The sequence below is a fragment of the Oryx dammah genome, unplaced genomic scaffold (genome assembly GCF_014754425.2).
Source record: "Oryx dammah isolate SB20612 unplaced genomic scaffold, SCBI_Odam_1.1 HiC_scaffold_18, whole genome shotgun sequence".
Lineage (NCBI taxonomy): Eukaryota > Metazoa > Chordata > Mammalia > Artiodactyla > Bovidae > Oryx > Oryx dammah.
In genome coordinates, this window is record NW_024070202.1 from 29,603,806 (window position 1) to 29,618,465 (window position 14,660).

The 14,660-nt window shown below is 37.3% G+C and overlaps 1 protein-coding gene across 2 annotated transcripts in view; it reads left to right on the top strand.

Moving 5' to 3' along the window:
* ITGB8 (integrin subunit beta 8) overlaps nucleotides 1–14,660 on the top strand; it is a 95,483-nt gene that overhangs the window by 19,285 nt on the left and 61,538 nt on the right. For both annotated transcript variants that reach the window (XM_040260632.1, XM_040260633.1), the window contains exon 2: nucleotides 14,513–14,598. In XM_040260632.1, the coding sequence (XP_040116566.1) occupies nucleotides 14,513–14,598 (86 nt within the window). The remainder of the gene's footprint in view (nucleotides 1–14,512; nucleotides 14,599–14,660) is intronic.

Genomic DNA, 14,660 nt, shown 5'->3' on the forward strand with positions numbered 1-14,660 from the left:
GGTGATGATAACAAAGAGTGGGAGGAGTTCAAATAAGAGCTGTGAGCTTGGAAAGAATAGAAGTTGATACATCTTGGGAGGCAGGGAGGTGAGGCATCCGGGAAGAACCCTACAAATAGTAAGAGCAAGATTAAGGTGTTGGTTGAAGATTTACCTAAAGAATCATGGAATTCTCCAGGCAAGAATACTGGAGTGAGTTGCCATTTCCTTCTCCAGGGGATCTTCCTGACTCAAACCTGGGTCTCCTGCTTTGCAGGCATATTCTTTATCATCTGAGCCACCAGGAAAGCCCCCTGAAGAATGATAAATTCTAACAAAGCTGAGTATTTACAAAGCGGAAGCAATAGCTGGGCCATTTGGGGAAATACGGAGACTATGGAGTGAGAATATCAAAGCACAATACGTACTACAGTTCATGTTAGACTATCAATATAAAATGTCCTGAATTCCCCAACTCTTGGTGGTTTTTAAAGAAAATATCCTCGTCCTTGGAAAGTACACCTTGAAGATTATGAGGTGAAGCACTGATCATCGATATACATGTATAAAGAAGTAGTTAGGCAAAGTCCAGCCCATAGAAGTAAATTGGGCAATTAACTGAAATCATTTTGGTAATTTAAATACTATAAAATATTAAATTTCATTCCTACAAGATAGAGCTAGGTGAAAATTTTAAATCATAAATCAGAATTTTCTTTGCCTCAGTTGAAAAGTAAAATGAATATTATAAGAGACACTGAAGTATTTAGAATCATCTTTAGCTAAAACATAAAAGAGATTTTACTGTAGAGAACAGAATATAAAACATATTATTAATGTGTATGTCAAACTATAGTAGAAACTAATACTAATTACTAATACTAAGCAATAATATTAGTACTAATTACTAAGATACTTAATCTTACACTTGGTGTTAGTATCTACTCCTTTCAGTTTTTCATGCTGCTGAAGGCTTGCAAGAAATTCTAATTAAAATATAAAAAATAATTTTTGAATTTGAAAAATATTTTATCATCTCACAGCTGAGCTCAATCCATTTGAAGGAGCATTACAATAATTCACCCCTTGATCTGAACAGAAGTTATATAAGCCAGGTAAATATAGTATAGGGATAAATGACTTTAGTTAATTGATTGATTAAATTGATCTTTAAGCCAGAAGATTTATATAATGTGCCACTGGCATACTTTTTAAAAATCACATCAAATAATTTAGTATTTTTATATGTATTCTCAAGAAAGGAATCTATTTCCCCATTGTGCTATGATTGTCCTTTATCTAACAACTAATACTCCATCAAATTTAATTTACAGTATTAATCTTAAACTTATTGACAAAATTTACATCAATAAGTCAACCTTACTGATAAAATTTACATCATTTAAAGTGCCAGCTGAACAGTTTTTGAGTTCTGTATAGACCAGCCAAGCTAACACTGGAAACAACATACAGAACAGCTTCATCCCAGCAAAAATTTGTTTGTGCTTCTTTTGCTGACAAAGTTAAAATATAAAACTATGAGTGATTCTGTGTTACAGCCAACTGATGAGTAACTAATGTATCCAACATATAGGGTTTTGGATGACCTTTAAAAATACACCTTTCATATTATAAATTGATCTTAAAATGTCCCCACAAACTAACAGGAATGTACATGCTATAAAGTGAGAGTTTTCTGCTAATCATATCATTTAAATTCATACTCCACTTTTTAAAGTGTTTTCACAATATAGTGGATGAATACAGCATTTAAGAGGAGGAGCATTTTCCCTACTTCATCAGCAAGGAAGCAAAACCTCAGCAAAGTTAAATTATGAAGCTAAGGTCTGAGAATAGCCAATTAGGGCAAGAACAAGTTGCCTGCTTCCCTGTTCCAGATTTGGCTTCCAGGGCAGAAATGGAAATTCACAAATGGAAACTGCAACTGCAAACACCATTTCAAGTGCTTCTGCCTAATTAGCATGCAGCCCAGAACTGTCCCCTGGCAAGAGATTGGGGAAACACAGTTGTAAAAGGAGAAGCTCTCCCCCTTGCTGAAAAAGTGCCAACCAATCTGAGTCAGGCACATGGTAAGACATTCAAGCTGAGGCTCTGGTGTTAAAACTCAAAGTTTCCTTGTGCATAGAAATAAAATGAATTTTGAAAAGGGCACCGAAGTACTCAGGGAAGTCTTTGGCACTGAGGACAGAAAATAATTCTACTGGGGAGAATCTAACGTCCTCATCTCCAGAGCTGGACTGATGATAGGAAAAGTAATGACATGCTACATATGAAAGAATTGTCTTCAGCTACATGGGGATTATTATTGAGTCATCACTTAAGAATTAATAATAGTACTAATTAACAAGGGTTTTAAAATCATACTTTGGTATAACTGTCTTTATGTTTTCTTCTATTCTGTATAGGACAACGTTTAAGAGAAAAGATTCTGTAGTCAGAATTGGATTCACACTTGTTCTCTGGCTTTCTAGTTATGTGACTTTGAAATGAGACTTTACCTTAGTTCCTCTTCTTTAAAATGGGTATAACAGTGCTTTCTCCATAAGACTTTTATAAATTTTCAGTGAGATAATACATATGAAGTGCTTGGTACAGGGCCCAAGAGAGAATAATCACTGAATAAATATCTGGAGTTTCCCCCCTTATTTTATCCTATTGTATATACAAGAGTGGATTTTCAAGTGGCAGAGTCAACTATAGATACCTTTTTGGTCTCCGAAATGTAATTACAGGAAAACCAAATGCTGAATGAGCTAAAGCTCACTCTTTGAGTTTTAATTTATTTTTTTTATTTAGAACAAAATTCTTTACAATACAAAGTGTTTCTCTGCTGCTCTAATCAAATGCACACCTGCAACATGACTTCAAGATTAAAAGATATAATGAAAAAAATGTATTCGTACTATCCTTGGGCATTTTTCTTTACCTCCTTAACTAAGAAATGAACAGTACTTGATTTTTTTTTTTTTTAGGTAGGAGAAAGGAAATTCATGCATGCCAGGAGCTGGAGAGGAAAAACCCCTAGAACTCTAGTGTGCTAGATTAAAAAACATTTAGATGAACAGAGTGGGAAACCGGTGAATATTTTGGCTTTTATAAAAAGGGAGTGTGCCTCATAAATAGGACAGTTGGAATGTATGGAGAAGTTCCAGTTAAAACAAGACACAAAGCACATGACTAATATTGCTTTTCCAAGTTAGACAAATGCAGCTTTAACCAGAATTTGCTTCAGAGGGGCCTCTGGAGCCCTCCTTGAATCTTGAAATTTTCATCTTTTTTCAAGTTCCAAGTCTGAAATAGGAAAGCCATACTGAGATAGACTGTGTTTTTGTCCCTCACCTTTCTTTCTGAGTTTCCCTGACTTTGTCACAAATTCTCACCAGGTGAGTGAATGTCAGAAGACAAACTGATATACACAGGCAAAGAAGCAAATGCAAAACGATTTGAGCTTCTTCAGGAACTGTCTTGTTTTATGTTGGATACCTGCATAGCCCACCAAAAGAATATTCACTGTTTAGGAAATAATATGAACTGCCAAGTCATTTTCAAATGCAAATGACAAATATTTTTATAGTCTTTCATCTTCTTGCCATTTCAAAGAAGATATCTAAAAAAACAAACAAATTTTCAGCCAGATTTCTGTATGTTACCTATCCTTCAAACCTGATGGATCTTCCTCAATGTGAAGAGATTCTTTCAATAATAATTCATGGTGTTTTATTTCTTCTTTTACATTTTCTGTCACCTGAGTATGAATTGCCTTGTGTTTTGTTATTATTTCTTGTTCTATGCACGAAACAACTGTGCATTTAAGATGACCTGAGGCCTCAGCTTGCCTAAGGAGTTTCAGTTTACACCTGTTTCACCAGTGTAATTAACAGTTCCCCCTTTCAAGTTAAAAGGCATTCTGGTGTAGAGCATAAGATATACAGTCACCCAAGGTGGTCTGCAATCAGAACTTTTTCAAAGCAAAGGTGGTTAAAATGTATATAAATGAGCCACAATAATACTGACTCATGTTGGGATTGCCCCAAACAGGGCAGGGCAAACTAATGGAATGTGAAGTATTGCCCTAACATTTCTTAACCTGCCCAATGTTTAAAGTGGCTTTATTTTCTCCATTTATGCTCCAAAAATTTTTGTGCTAGCATAAAAATTATATTGTATTCACATATTTTTTGCTTTGTAACAAGGAGGGTTGAAATTTGTCCCTGAAACAAGGATTACATATAATAAAAAGCCACATATAATAAAGCCTAATAAACCTAGTTAATGAGAAGAAAACATACTAGTGCTATTTCCTAACATTTGCATTATAAGGAAGTTCTGCTCAGTAAGAAGTTACTCAATCTCACAGGGGCAAAGAACATTTGCTGAAATGGAATTTGATTTAGATCTGAACAATAAGAAAAATAAGGGCATCCCTGGTGTTCAGTGATAAAAACAAAATCCACCTGCCAGTGCAGGGCACACAGGTTCGGTCCCTGATCCAGGAAGATTCCACATGCCTTGGAGCAACTACTTATCCTGCGCTCTAGAGACCCTGATAGCTCAGTTGGTAAAGAATCCACCTGCAATGCAGGAGATCCCAGTTTGATTCCTGGGTCGGGAAGATTCACTGGAGAAGGGATAGGCTACCCAATCCAGTATTCTTGGGCTTCCCATGTGGCTCAGCAGGTAAAGAATCCACCTGCAATGCAGAAGACCTGGGTTCAATCCCTAGGTTGGGAAGATCCTCAGAGAAAGGAAAGGCTACCCACTGCAGTATTCTGGCCTAGAGAATGCCATGGACTATATAGTCCATGGGATCACAAAGCGGCAGACTGAGTGACTTTTGCTTTCACTTTCACTTTCTAGAGACCAGGAGCCCCAACACTGAGCCCATGTGCTGCAAACTGAAGCCCATGCGCCCTAGAGCTTCTCTGCAATAAGAGAAGTTGCCACAATGAGAAGCCTGCTCACAGCACCTAGAGGGCAGCCTCTGTTCTCTGCAACTAGAGAAAGCCCAGACAGCAATGAAGAACCAGCACAGCCAAAAATAAATAATTTTTTAAAAAGAGAAAGAAGGCAAGTGAATTTGGTAGTTTTGCATCTGATGATGGTAGCATTCAAAAGTGCTATTTCAGTTCAGTATCATTCCATTGGGAAGATCCCCAGAGGAAGAAATGGCAATCTACTCCAGTATTCTAGTCTGGGAAATCATGGACTGAAGAGCCTGGTGGGCTGCAGTCCATGGGGTCACAAAGAGTCAAAGAGTCAAACAGGACTTAGTGACTAAATAACAACAATAACACATTTTCAAAGTTCTTTAGAAAGAAACTAACTTTGCTTTTAAAGAAATCAGCAGAAATATTACCAGAAGAAAAGAAATTTGTCACTATAGGTATATTTGTGTTTTTTTTCACATTTGGAAACATCAAAATAAGTTCATCATTAATAAGATGTGAAATATTACATAAATATAGTTATATTGCCTTTTGCAAAAATATGTTTGAGAAAGAAAGATTATTTAAAAATGCAAATAATCAGAGCTAGAAAGACTTCAGAAATTAAATAGATAAACTCAATTTAGAATATCAATTATTCGGGCGTCCCTGGTAGCTCAGCTGGTAAAGATTCTGCCTGCAATGCCTCATCACACATTTATTAAGTGCATACCAGGTGCTAGGCTCACACACTGAGGAAAGAAAGAAAACAGATATAATCACCTGTTTTCTAGGAACTGACAGTCTAGGAGGTTTACTTTTCCAAGGTAAAGCAAAACATGAATAATCAGTCTCTTTACGATAGATGATCTGTTTTTTTAATGCTACGCTTAACATTTCTAAAAAAGTGTTTACATTAATTCTGCTCATCTTTCTCTTATTTTTTTCATTGATATATAGTGATGTATAATATTGTAATTTATTGATAGACAACATAGTGATTTACAATTTTAAATGTTACATTCCATTTATAGGTACTGTAAAATATTGGCTATATTCCCTATGTGATACAATATATCTTTGTAGTTTTTTTTTTTAAACATAATAATTTGTACCTCTTAATCCCCTAACTATATCTTGCTCTTTCCTCGCTTCTTTCTCCCCACTGGTAACTACTAGTTTTTTTCTCTATATCTCTGAGTCTGTTTCCTTTCTGTTATATTCACTGGTTTGTTTTATTTTATATATTCCACATATAAATTATATCATACAGTATTTATGTTTCTCTGACTTATTTCACTTAGCATAATACTCTTCAATTCATCCATGTTGTTGCAAATAGCAAAATTTTACTCTTCTTTATGGCTGAGTAATATTCCATTGTATATAATAGAAGACATAGAAGATGTGTTACATATATAAACATATATGTGTATAACATATATAAATATATATAACATATATGAATATATAAATGGAATATTTATACATATATATAGGTTTCCCTGGTAGCTCAGTTGGTAAAGAATCTGCCTGCAGTGCAGGAGACTCAGGTTCAATCCTGGGGTCAGAAAAATCCCCTGGAGAAGGAAATGACAACCATTCCAGTATTCTTGTCTGGAAAATGGCTGGGAGGCTATACAGTCCATGGGGCTGCAAAAGTTGGACACGACTTAACAACTAACACATTTTCTAAATACATTCATCCATTGATGGACACTTACACTGCTTCCATATCTAGGCCACTGTAAATGATGCTGCTATGAATATCTTATTAATTTATCCTTTGAAACAGATAAAAATTATCTTAGGCACTGTGTCCATCTGCTAGTAAAAGGGCCTTTAAAAACAGTGACTTAAGTAAGATTGGTGTGAATTTTCTTCTTAATGTCAGAAACAGTTCTGAGAGACAACCCAGAAAGAGGGGAGCGACTCCACAGAGATGAGCAGCTTGGGCTCCTTTACTTTTGCAGTCTTTACCATCTGTCTGTCTGTCATGGGACAGACAGACTGTGGCTGTCATGAGAAAGGTTACCTCAAATCTGAAGATTGCTGCTGCTGCTCGGGACATCACATCTATGTTCTAGGCAGGAAGAAGGAAGACAGGCGTAGGGCAAAAGGGGCCTTCCAGCTGAATCAGCCCTCTTTTTTGAGGAACTCTGACAGAACCCCCATTCAGCAACTTCTGCCTCCTCATCCTAGTCATTAGAACTAATCATATGACCACAGAAGAGAGGCTGGAAAAGGTGGTGATCCAGATGTTCTCAATGCCATATTCAGCAAAACTAGGATACTGTTAGTAAAGAACCAGGCAGGCAAATAGCTGTCCCCTGCCTGCTATTCTAATTATTTATCGCTATTTCAGTCAGTCAGTCAGTTCAGTCGCTCAGTCGTGTCCAACTCTTTGCGACCCCATGAATTGCAGCACGCTAGGCCTCCCTGTCCATCACCAACTCCCGGAGTTCACTCAGACTCACGTCCATTGAGTCAGTGATGCCATCCAGCCATCTCATCCTCTGTCGTCCCCTTCTCCTCCTGCCCGCAATCCCTCCCAGCATCAGTCTTTTCCAATGAGTCAACTCTTCGCATGAGGTGGCCAAAGTACTGGAGTTTCAGCTTTAGCATCATTCCTTCCAAAGAAATCCCAGGGCTGATCTTCAGAATGGACTGGTTGGATCTCCTTGCAGTCCAAGGGACTCTCAAGAGTCTTCTCCAACACCACAGTTCAAAAGCATCAATTCTTTGGCACCCAGCCTTCTTCACAGTCCAACTCACATCCATACATGACTTCTGGAAAAACCATAGCCTTGACTAGACAGACCTTAGTTGGCAAAGTAATATCTCTGCTTTTGAATATGTTATCTAGGTTGGTCATAACTTTTCTTCCAAGGAGTAAGCGTCTTAATTTCATGGCTGCAGTCACCATCTGCAGTGATCGCTATTTAGGGTACATCATTATAGGAGATATTGATGGCACCCCATCCAGAGTCCTTTTATAGGCTAGCACACCATCCCCAGCTACTTTGAGTTTTGGCTGTTGATGCCTCCAAATGCCACCTTCTTAGAATTGGCTTCCACTGAAGTGACCCACATGGCTCAAAGATAAATGGGACTTTAATCCAACCTGTCCCCTTCCTATGCCCTCCAGGCTGCCTAAAACCAATGAATGACTGGTATGAGGGCATAAAAGTCAGACCACCTTTGCCTCAAGGTGGAAAAACACTGTGACATCAATTTGCTATGACTTCTGGGTGGGATTAGGCTGAGATCAGACTTTGTACCAACATATTTGCTAAGCAAATGAGCAATTCAATTTTGTATTATATATGTGAACTCCCAAGGAACAAATGAAGAAAAAGAGAAATACCAATGGCTGTATTACTTCCTTGCTCTCTGTTTTTTGAGATACTGCCCCAGGCACTAACTTCCTTGTAATGTATTTCTAAGCTTTACTCAGCTTCCCTACCCAGATCCATCTTTTCCAAAGAGCTTCCCACATTTTCATCTTTTCTCTGTTGCCTCTTTACTTAATCCTTATTAAAATTTAGCAGTGAAAAAAAATTAACTGTGACTTTGGTGGTTTTGTTTGCTGTGCCTGATTTTCTAAGGAAGAGCCATAAATCACCTCCTCCCTCTCACTATTTTTTGAGGGGCCTTTAGTAAACAGTTCTCAATCAAAACTTGGAATAACCAGATATAATTGCAAGTGACTAGAGCACAAATCTATTTCTTTGTTTTCATTTTTATATCAAATGATAGTACATTAAATTTCATGTACGTGAGAGCTTTCAGTAATCAGGTAATATATGTCAAAATATCTAACAGTTACATGACTATGATATACATTGAGAACAAAGAAACTCTGAAGTTATATTCCAAACTTTATTCTGTGTGTGCTCAGTTTGCCTAGTTTTGACTGTTATCAAAATAGAATACATATCCATTATAATATGATTTGTTTTTTTAAAGGAAGTAGTTTTATATAATTATCCAAGTTTAATTTAATTTGTATAGTAAATGCAATCAAGAAAAAATGGAAAAAATGCATTTCTGCATTTTTTTACAAATTATTCTGTCTAGAAGTAACAGGAGAATCTAACATGATTAATTCTAGATAACAAGTACAATAAACTTTATTAGTTTCATTGTTCATTATTTCAGATAACTATGGATATCCTTTGAATTTTGTTGAAATTCTGTGGTCTAGACTTTAGAGCACAAAAATGTTTCCTAAACTTCCTCTTGATCTGATCCTTTGATTTATGGAAATATCTCAAGTTAAACACTGAAATTTCTACTGTCTTTAGGTTATTTTTTCCTGGTCCAATTTCCTCCTCTTTTTTGCTTCTATAAATTAAACATTCTCAAAATAATAGTAATAAACATATCATTTAAAACAAAATACATAAATGAGTGTCATGAGCATGTAATTTCTTGATTTTGTGTACTTTATTCTATTGATGATTACTATTTATTACACTTCATGACAGACAGTTACAGAGGTTTTCTTCACATGTATCATAAACACTTAATTCTGGGAAATGATTCAAAAATTATTCAGATTAAGTCAATGTTCACTTTGTAAAATTTGAACAAAATGAAGGTGTTCTAAGAGATTTTCAGAAATCCAATTAGAGTCATGCCAAATTGTATTGTAATAGACTGGACTTACATGCACATATTTGACTAAATTGTTCGGTTTTCCTGTAGTTGTGGCAAGCAGAGGTTACTCTCTAGTTGCACTGCGTGGGCTTCTCACCAAGGTGGCTTATTGGGGAGCATGGGCTCCAGAGTGCACGGGCTTCAGTAGTTTAGGCACTTGGGTTTAGTTGCCCTGTGGCATGTGGAATCTTCCTGGGCCAGGGATTGAACCCATATCCTCTGCACTCGCAGGTGGATTCTTAACCACTGGGCCACCAGGGAAATCCAGGACTTTCATTTTAAAGAAAACCAGTTACATTTTAAACAAACTTAAAGACACACAATGCCTTTATTTTTTTTTTGAAAGTAGAACTAAACATATATACACAGATGTATGTGTATTCATTAGTCACTCAGTCATGTCTGACTCTTTGTAACCCCATGTATTATAGCCCACCAGGCTCCTCTGTCCATGGAATTTTCCAGGCAAGAATACTGGACTGGATTGCCATTTCCTTCTCTGGGGATCTTCCTGACCCAGAGATCGAACCTGGCTCTCCTGCGTTGCAGGCAGATTCTTTACCACCTAAGATACCAGGGAAACCCTACACAGATGTGTGTATGCAAACATATAAATATATATGTATAAATATATACATTTGCATATATATATACACACATATAACTTATTATAATAACATAACAGTAATCCCTTTATTGAGTGCCTAATATATGTCAAGCACTGTTCCTGGCATGCTTGTACTTGTGATGCATCTCATATAAGTATTTTGATACAGGTAAAGTTAGCCCCATGTTACAGTGGAAGAAATGGAGCCTCAGAGAATTTAGGTAACTAGCTTAAGGGCACATAGCTGCTAAATGGTAGTGCTATGGAAATTTGGTACTTTGTTCCCAGTAACCAATTAACAATGCTACCTCATCACATCTGTTATCTTCAGGTGTAACATGATGAGAAAAAGTAAGACTTTCCACTCATGCTCAAAGATCAAGGAATTTGACTTATTCAGAATGTATGCAGTTACTGACAGTATGATGTTAAATCCTTTATTGATTTCTTTATTGATTTCTTTCTTCAGCACACTTTCTAATAAAATAGGGTTTGTGAGGCACTTAAGCCTAAAACAAATGGACACAAAAGACAGTTCTGAGGATATGTGGTTTATAATATTATTATTCTGTTTCCACTGGCTGAAGAATTTAATTAGAATCCATTAAAAATCCTTAATTGGAACACAGTGTTGGAACATAAAGAACAAGGTGATTAAAGCCATATAACTGGACAAATACCTGGACAAGTACCCACCACTGCCATAGAGGAGGGGGAAGAACTGCTCAAGCACACCCTCTAATGAGGTGTCAGCTCTGAAGGCTGCTAGGAGACTGTTGCCTTCCTGTAATGCTGAATCAGGGATGGGAATAAACTGAGAAGATGTGGAGACTGATCACACACACACACACACACACACACACACTCCTAACACTCGGTGTCTAACAGCCTACATAGCAGCATGACCATTCGGTATAAACAACTGCTGACTAGTATGATATTTTATGTTAGGTATTAACTTACTTGCATACTTTAAAATTAAAAAGGAAATCTGTAAAATTATGCTCACCAAAGTGTATCTTACTCATCTTCTCTGAAGTCTAACCATGACACTCTCTAGCAGTAATATTTGACACTATTCCTGTGGAGTTCAATTTATGGCCTTACTCCAGTTCTGCAGAACCAGAAGGCCTACCTCCTTTATATCCATATATGGGATCATTTTTCCTGTAGTTAAGCAGACTCTGAGAAATATTAGCCTTGGAACCTAGGAAATATTAATACAACCAAAGTCTCTATCTCTCTTCGTCTCTTAGGTGACGAAGTTTGATAACAGAAGTTGGCATTCAACTCAGTTCAGTCGCTCAGTCGTGTCCGACTCTTTGCAACTCCATGAATCACAGCATTCCAGGCCTCCCTGTCCATCACCAAATCCCGGAGTTCAACTTTTGGAACAAAACAGTCAGAAAGCAAATTTCAGAGAGAACAGATGTTTGCTTATAAATTCATTATTTACTACATGTGCTATAGAAGTAAGAGCCTGACTTGAACTTGAACTGTGTTAACTTAAGACAGAGTCAGACAACTATGAGAAACAAAGACCAGAGTCAAAGAATCTGCAGTTTCCCTTCTAGGAGACTGCAGTCTTCACTGCCAGAGCAAAGAAAGTGAAAGTGAAGTCGCTCAGTCGTGTCCAACTCTTTGCGACCCCATGGATAGTAGCCTGCACCAAGCTCCTCTGTCCATGGGATTTTGAAGACAAGAGTACTGGAGTGGGTTGCCATTTCCTTCTCCAGGGAATCTTTCGAACCCAGGTCTCTCACATTGTAGACAAAAGCTTTACCATCTGAGCCACCAGGGAAGCCAGAGCAAAAGTCTCACCTATTAAATGAAATGCATGGTCAAATCTGATCTGAAATAGGCTTAATTCCATCTTCCAGTTGGGTCAAGCTTTACTTCAGTTCAGTTGCTCAGTCCTACAATTTGCGACCCCATGGACTGCAGCACACCAGGCCTCCCTGTCCATCACCAACTCCCAGAGTTCACTCAAACTCATGTCTATCGCGTTGGTGATGCCGTCCAACCATCTCATCCTCTGTCGTCCCCTTCTCCTCCTGCCTTCAATCTTTTCCACCATCAGGGTCTTTTCCAATCAGTCAGTTCTTCACATCAGGTGGCCAAAGTACTGGAGTTTCAGCTTTTAGTATCAGTCCTTCCAGTGAATATTCAGGACTGATTTCCTTTAGGATTGACATGTTGGACCTCCTTGCTGTCCAAGGGACCCTCAAGAGTCTTCTCCAACACCACAGTTCAAAAGCATCAATTCTTCAGTTCTCAGCTTTCTTTATAGTCTCACTCTCTCATCCATACATGACCACTGGAAAAACCATAGCTTTGACTAGACAGACCTTTGTTGGTTATGGAATGTCTCTGCTTCTAATATGCTGTCTAGGTTGGTCACAGCTTTTCTTCCAAGGGTCAAGCTTAAGAGTTGGTAAAGGTCAAGTTAGCTCTCCAAATGTGCTTGATTTATAAACCTAAACTGACTTCCATTCTGGGGACAAAACTAAAAAGGTCACTCCTCTCTTAAATACTTTGTAAATAAGCAGGCTTTACAGTTTTGGAGGATAAGCCAAATGGAAAGTTTTTAGGTTATGGAGTCTTCATAGTTGGAAACCACACTCATAGTAAAGAGAGCCCAAATATTAGTTTTTTTTAGTATCTGGAATTCTAGACTAGTAAAGAAAATTCTAGGCCAGTGCATCTAAATCAGGGAAGATGTTTTGGATAATGTATTTTAAAAGCTGATGTAAAGTCAAGGACAAAGGATGAAGGGGACATAGAGAGGGATAATAGAACAATGAGATGCTGGTGGAAAATGTTTTTAGCTTAACTCATGAATGTCTGGAAAAATACAGGGAAGAATGCTCACTACCACCCCAGGTTAGCACCTCTCTGCTATGTTTACTCTCCTATATTCCTCTCTCTCTTCACTGCCAATGCCCATCCCATGCCACCTCCAAGTCAGAAGATTCTAGAATGTTGGGGCAAATTGAGAGAGAAGAAAAGAAGAAACCAATTAGATGGGGACAGCTAGAGATTTTGTAGGTTCTCTCCACTTCCATGTGTGATGGGGCACACACAGTCTTTTTTCATGCCTATTACATGTTTAAAACAGAGATAAACACAAATGAGAAGAAACAAAATGAGATGGCAAAGAGCCATGCTATGTATCACTGCCTCTGGGGAGCCATCCTTAAACTTGCCCTCTTCTCCGACCCCTGCCCTCCCCTCTAAGCAGAGAGAGAAGTTCCTCACTATATTCCCATAGTGCATTGGTGATATTTGGTTATGGCTATCACTCTGTATTTTATTGTTTGCTTATATGGTTTTTACCCCACCTGGATTGCAAACTACTTAGAACCAAGATATCTATGATATGCACTGTGTGTCTGAAGTAATGGGTAGAATGCTGTGATTTCCCACATTTCATAGTAAAGGATGAAATATAGGAAGCATGTAATTGTTCCAATAAAACCTTATGATAAAATAATTTATGGCTCATTCTTTATTATATTTTAGGTATTTAAGTTTATAGTGATGAGTCTCTTTTTAATGATCTAACTAGTAGGTGGCTAGAAGGATAAAGGTAAACAGTATCCCAGCTCAACTATATTATTAACACACAATAGAAAAGTGTGGGTATCTATGCAAAAGTGAATTGGTCATGATATTAAAGTGGTTCAGTCACAGAAATTAAATTAGGTTAACTAAAACAACTCATTCATTTTAGCCATTTTACTTCTAAAATGATGAATCATGCCATTTTATCTGGTTCTGATGTCCTACAAGTCAAGATAATCAATATTAATGCAGTCAGAATTACCAAGTGAACTACTCTGTATGTCCATTAAGATTGTTTCACAGAAACTTCATTCACTATGACTCAACACATATTTACATGTTGAGGTCTGTACATGATTATTTTTATAGGAAGAATTCTAAATCCAAAACCACCTCATTGGTTCAGATAATATGAACTATGGTGAAACTTTAGCACACTAAAAAATTTGGAGGATCCTCTACCATTGCAACAGAATTTCTTACCAAACCCCCAAGACTGACTAAAGTCATATTTTTATCACCTCCTTCTCCCTAATCTTATAAAGCTAGATAATTAACTATCTAGAAAATATGTCACATATTAATTGCAGTGATCAGGTTAACTCTTCTCAAAGAAATTATATATTTTTGTTGTCACATATTTATAACTATGGGTAAGCTTATTTCAGTTTTCAAAATACACTTTGGTCTAGAATTGCACATAATTCCCAATGTGAGAGTAAACCATAATGCCTCATTTTATCCTCTATTACAGAAGACAATAGATGTGCATCTTCGAATGCAGTGTCCTGCACCAAGTGCCTTGCGCTGGGTCCGGATTGTGGATGGTGTGCTCAAGAGGTGTGCCTTTTTCCTTTCTTTCCCTTTTTGATCCTTTGTCTTTTCCTGAAAGTGACCTTGCT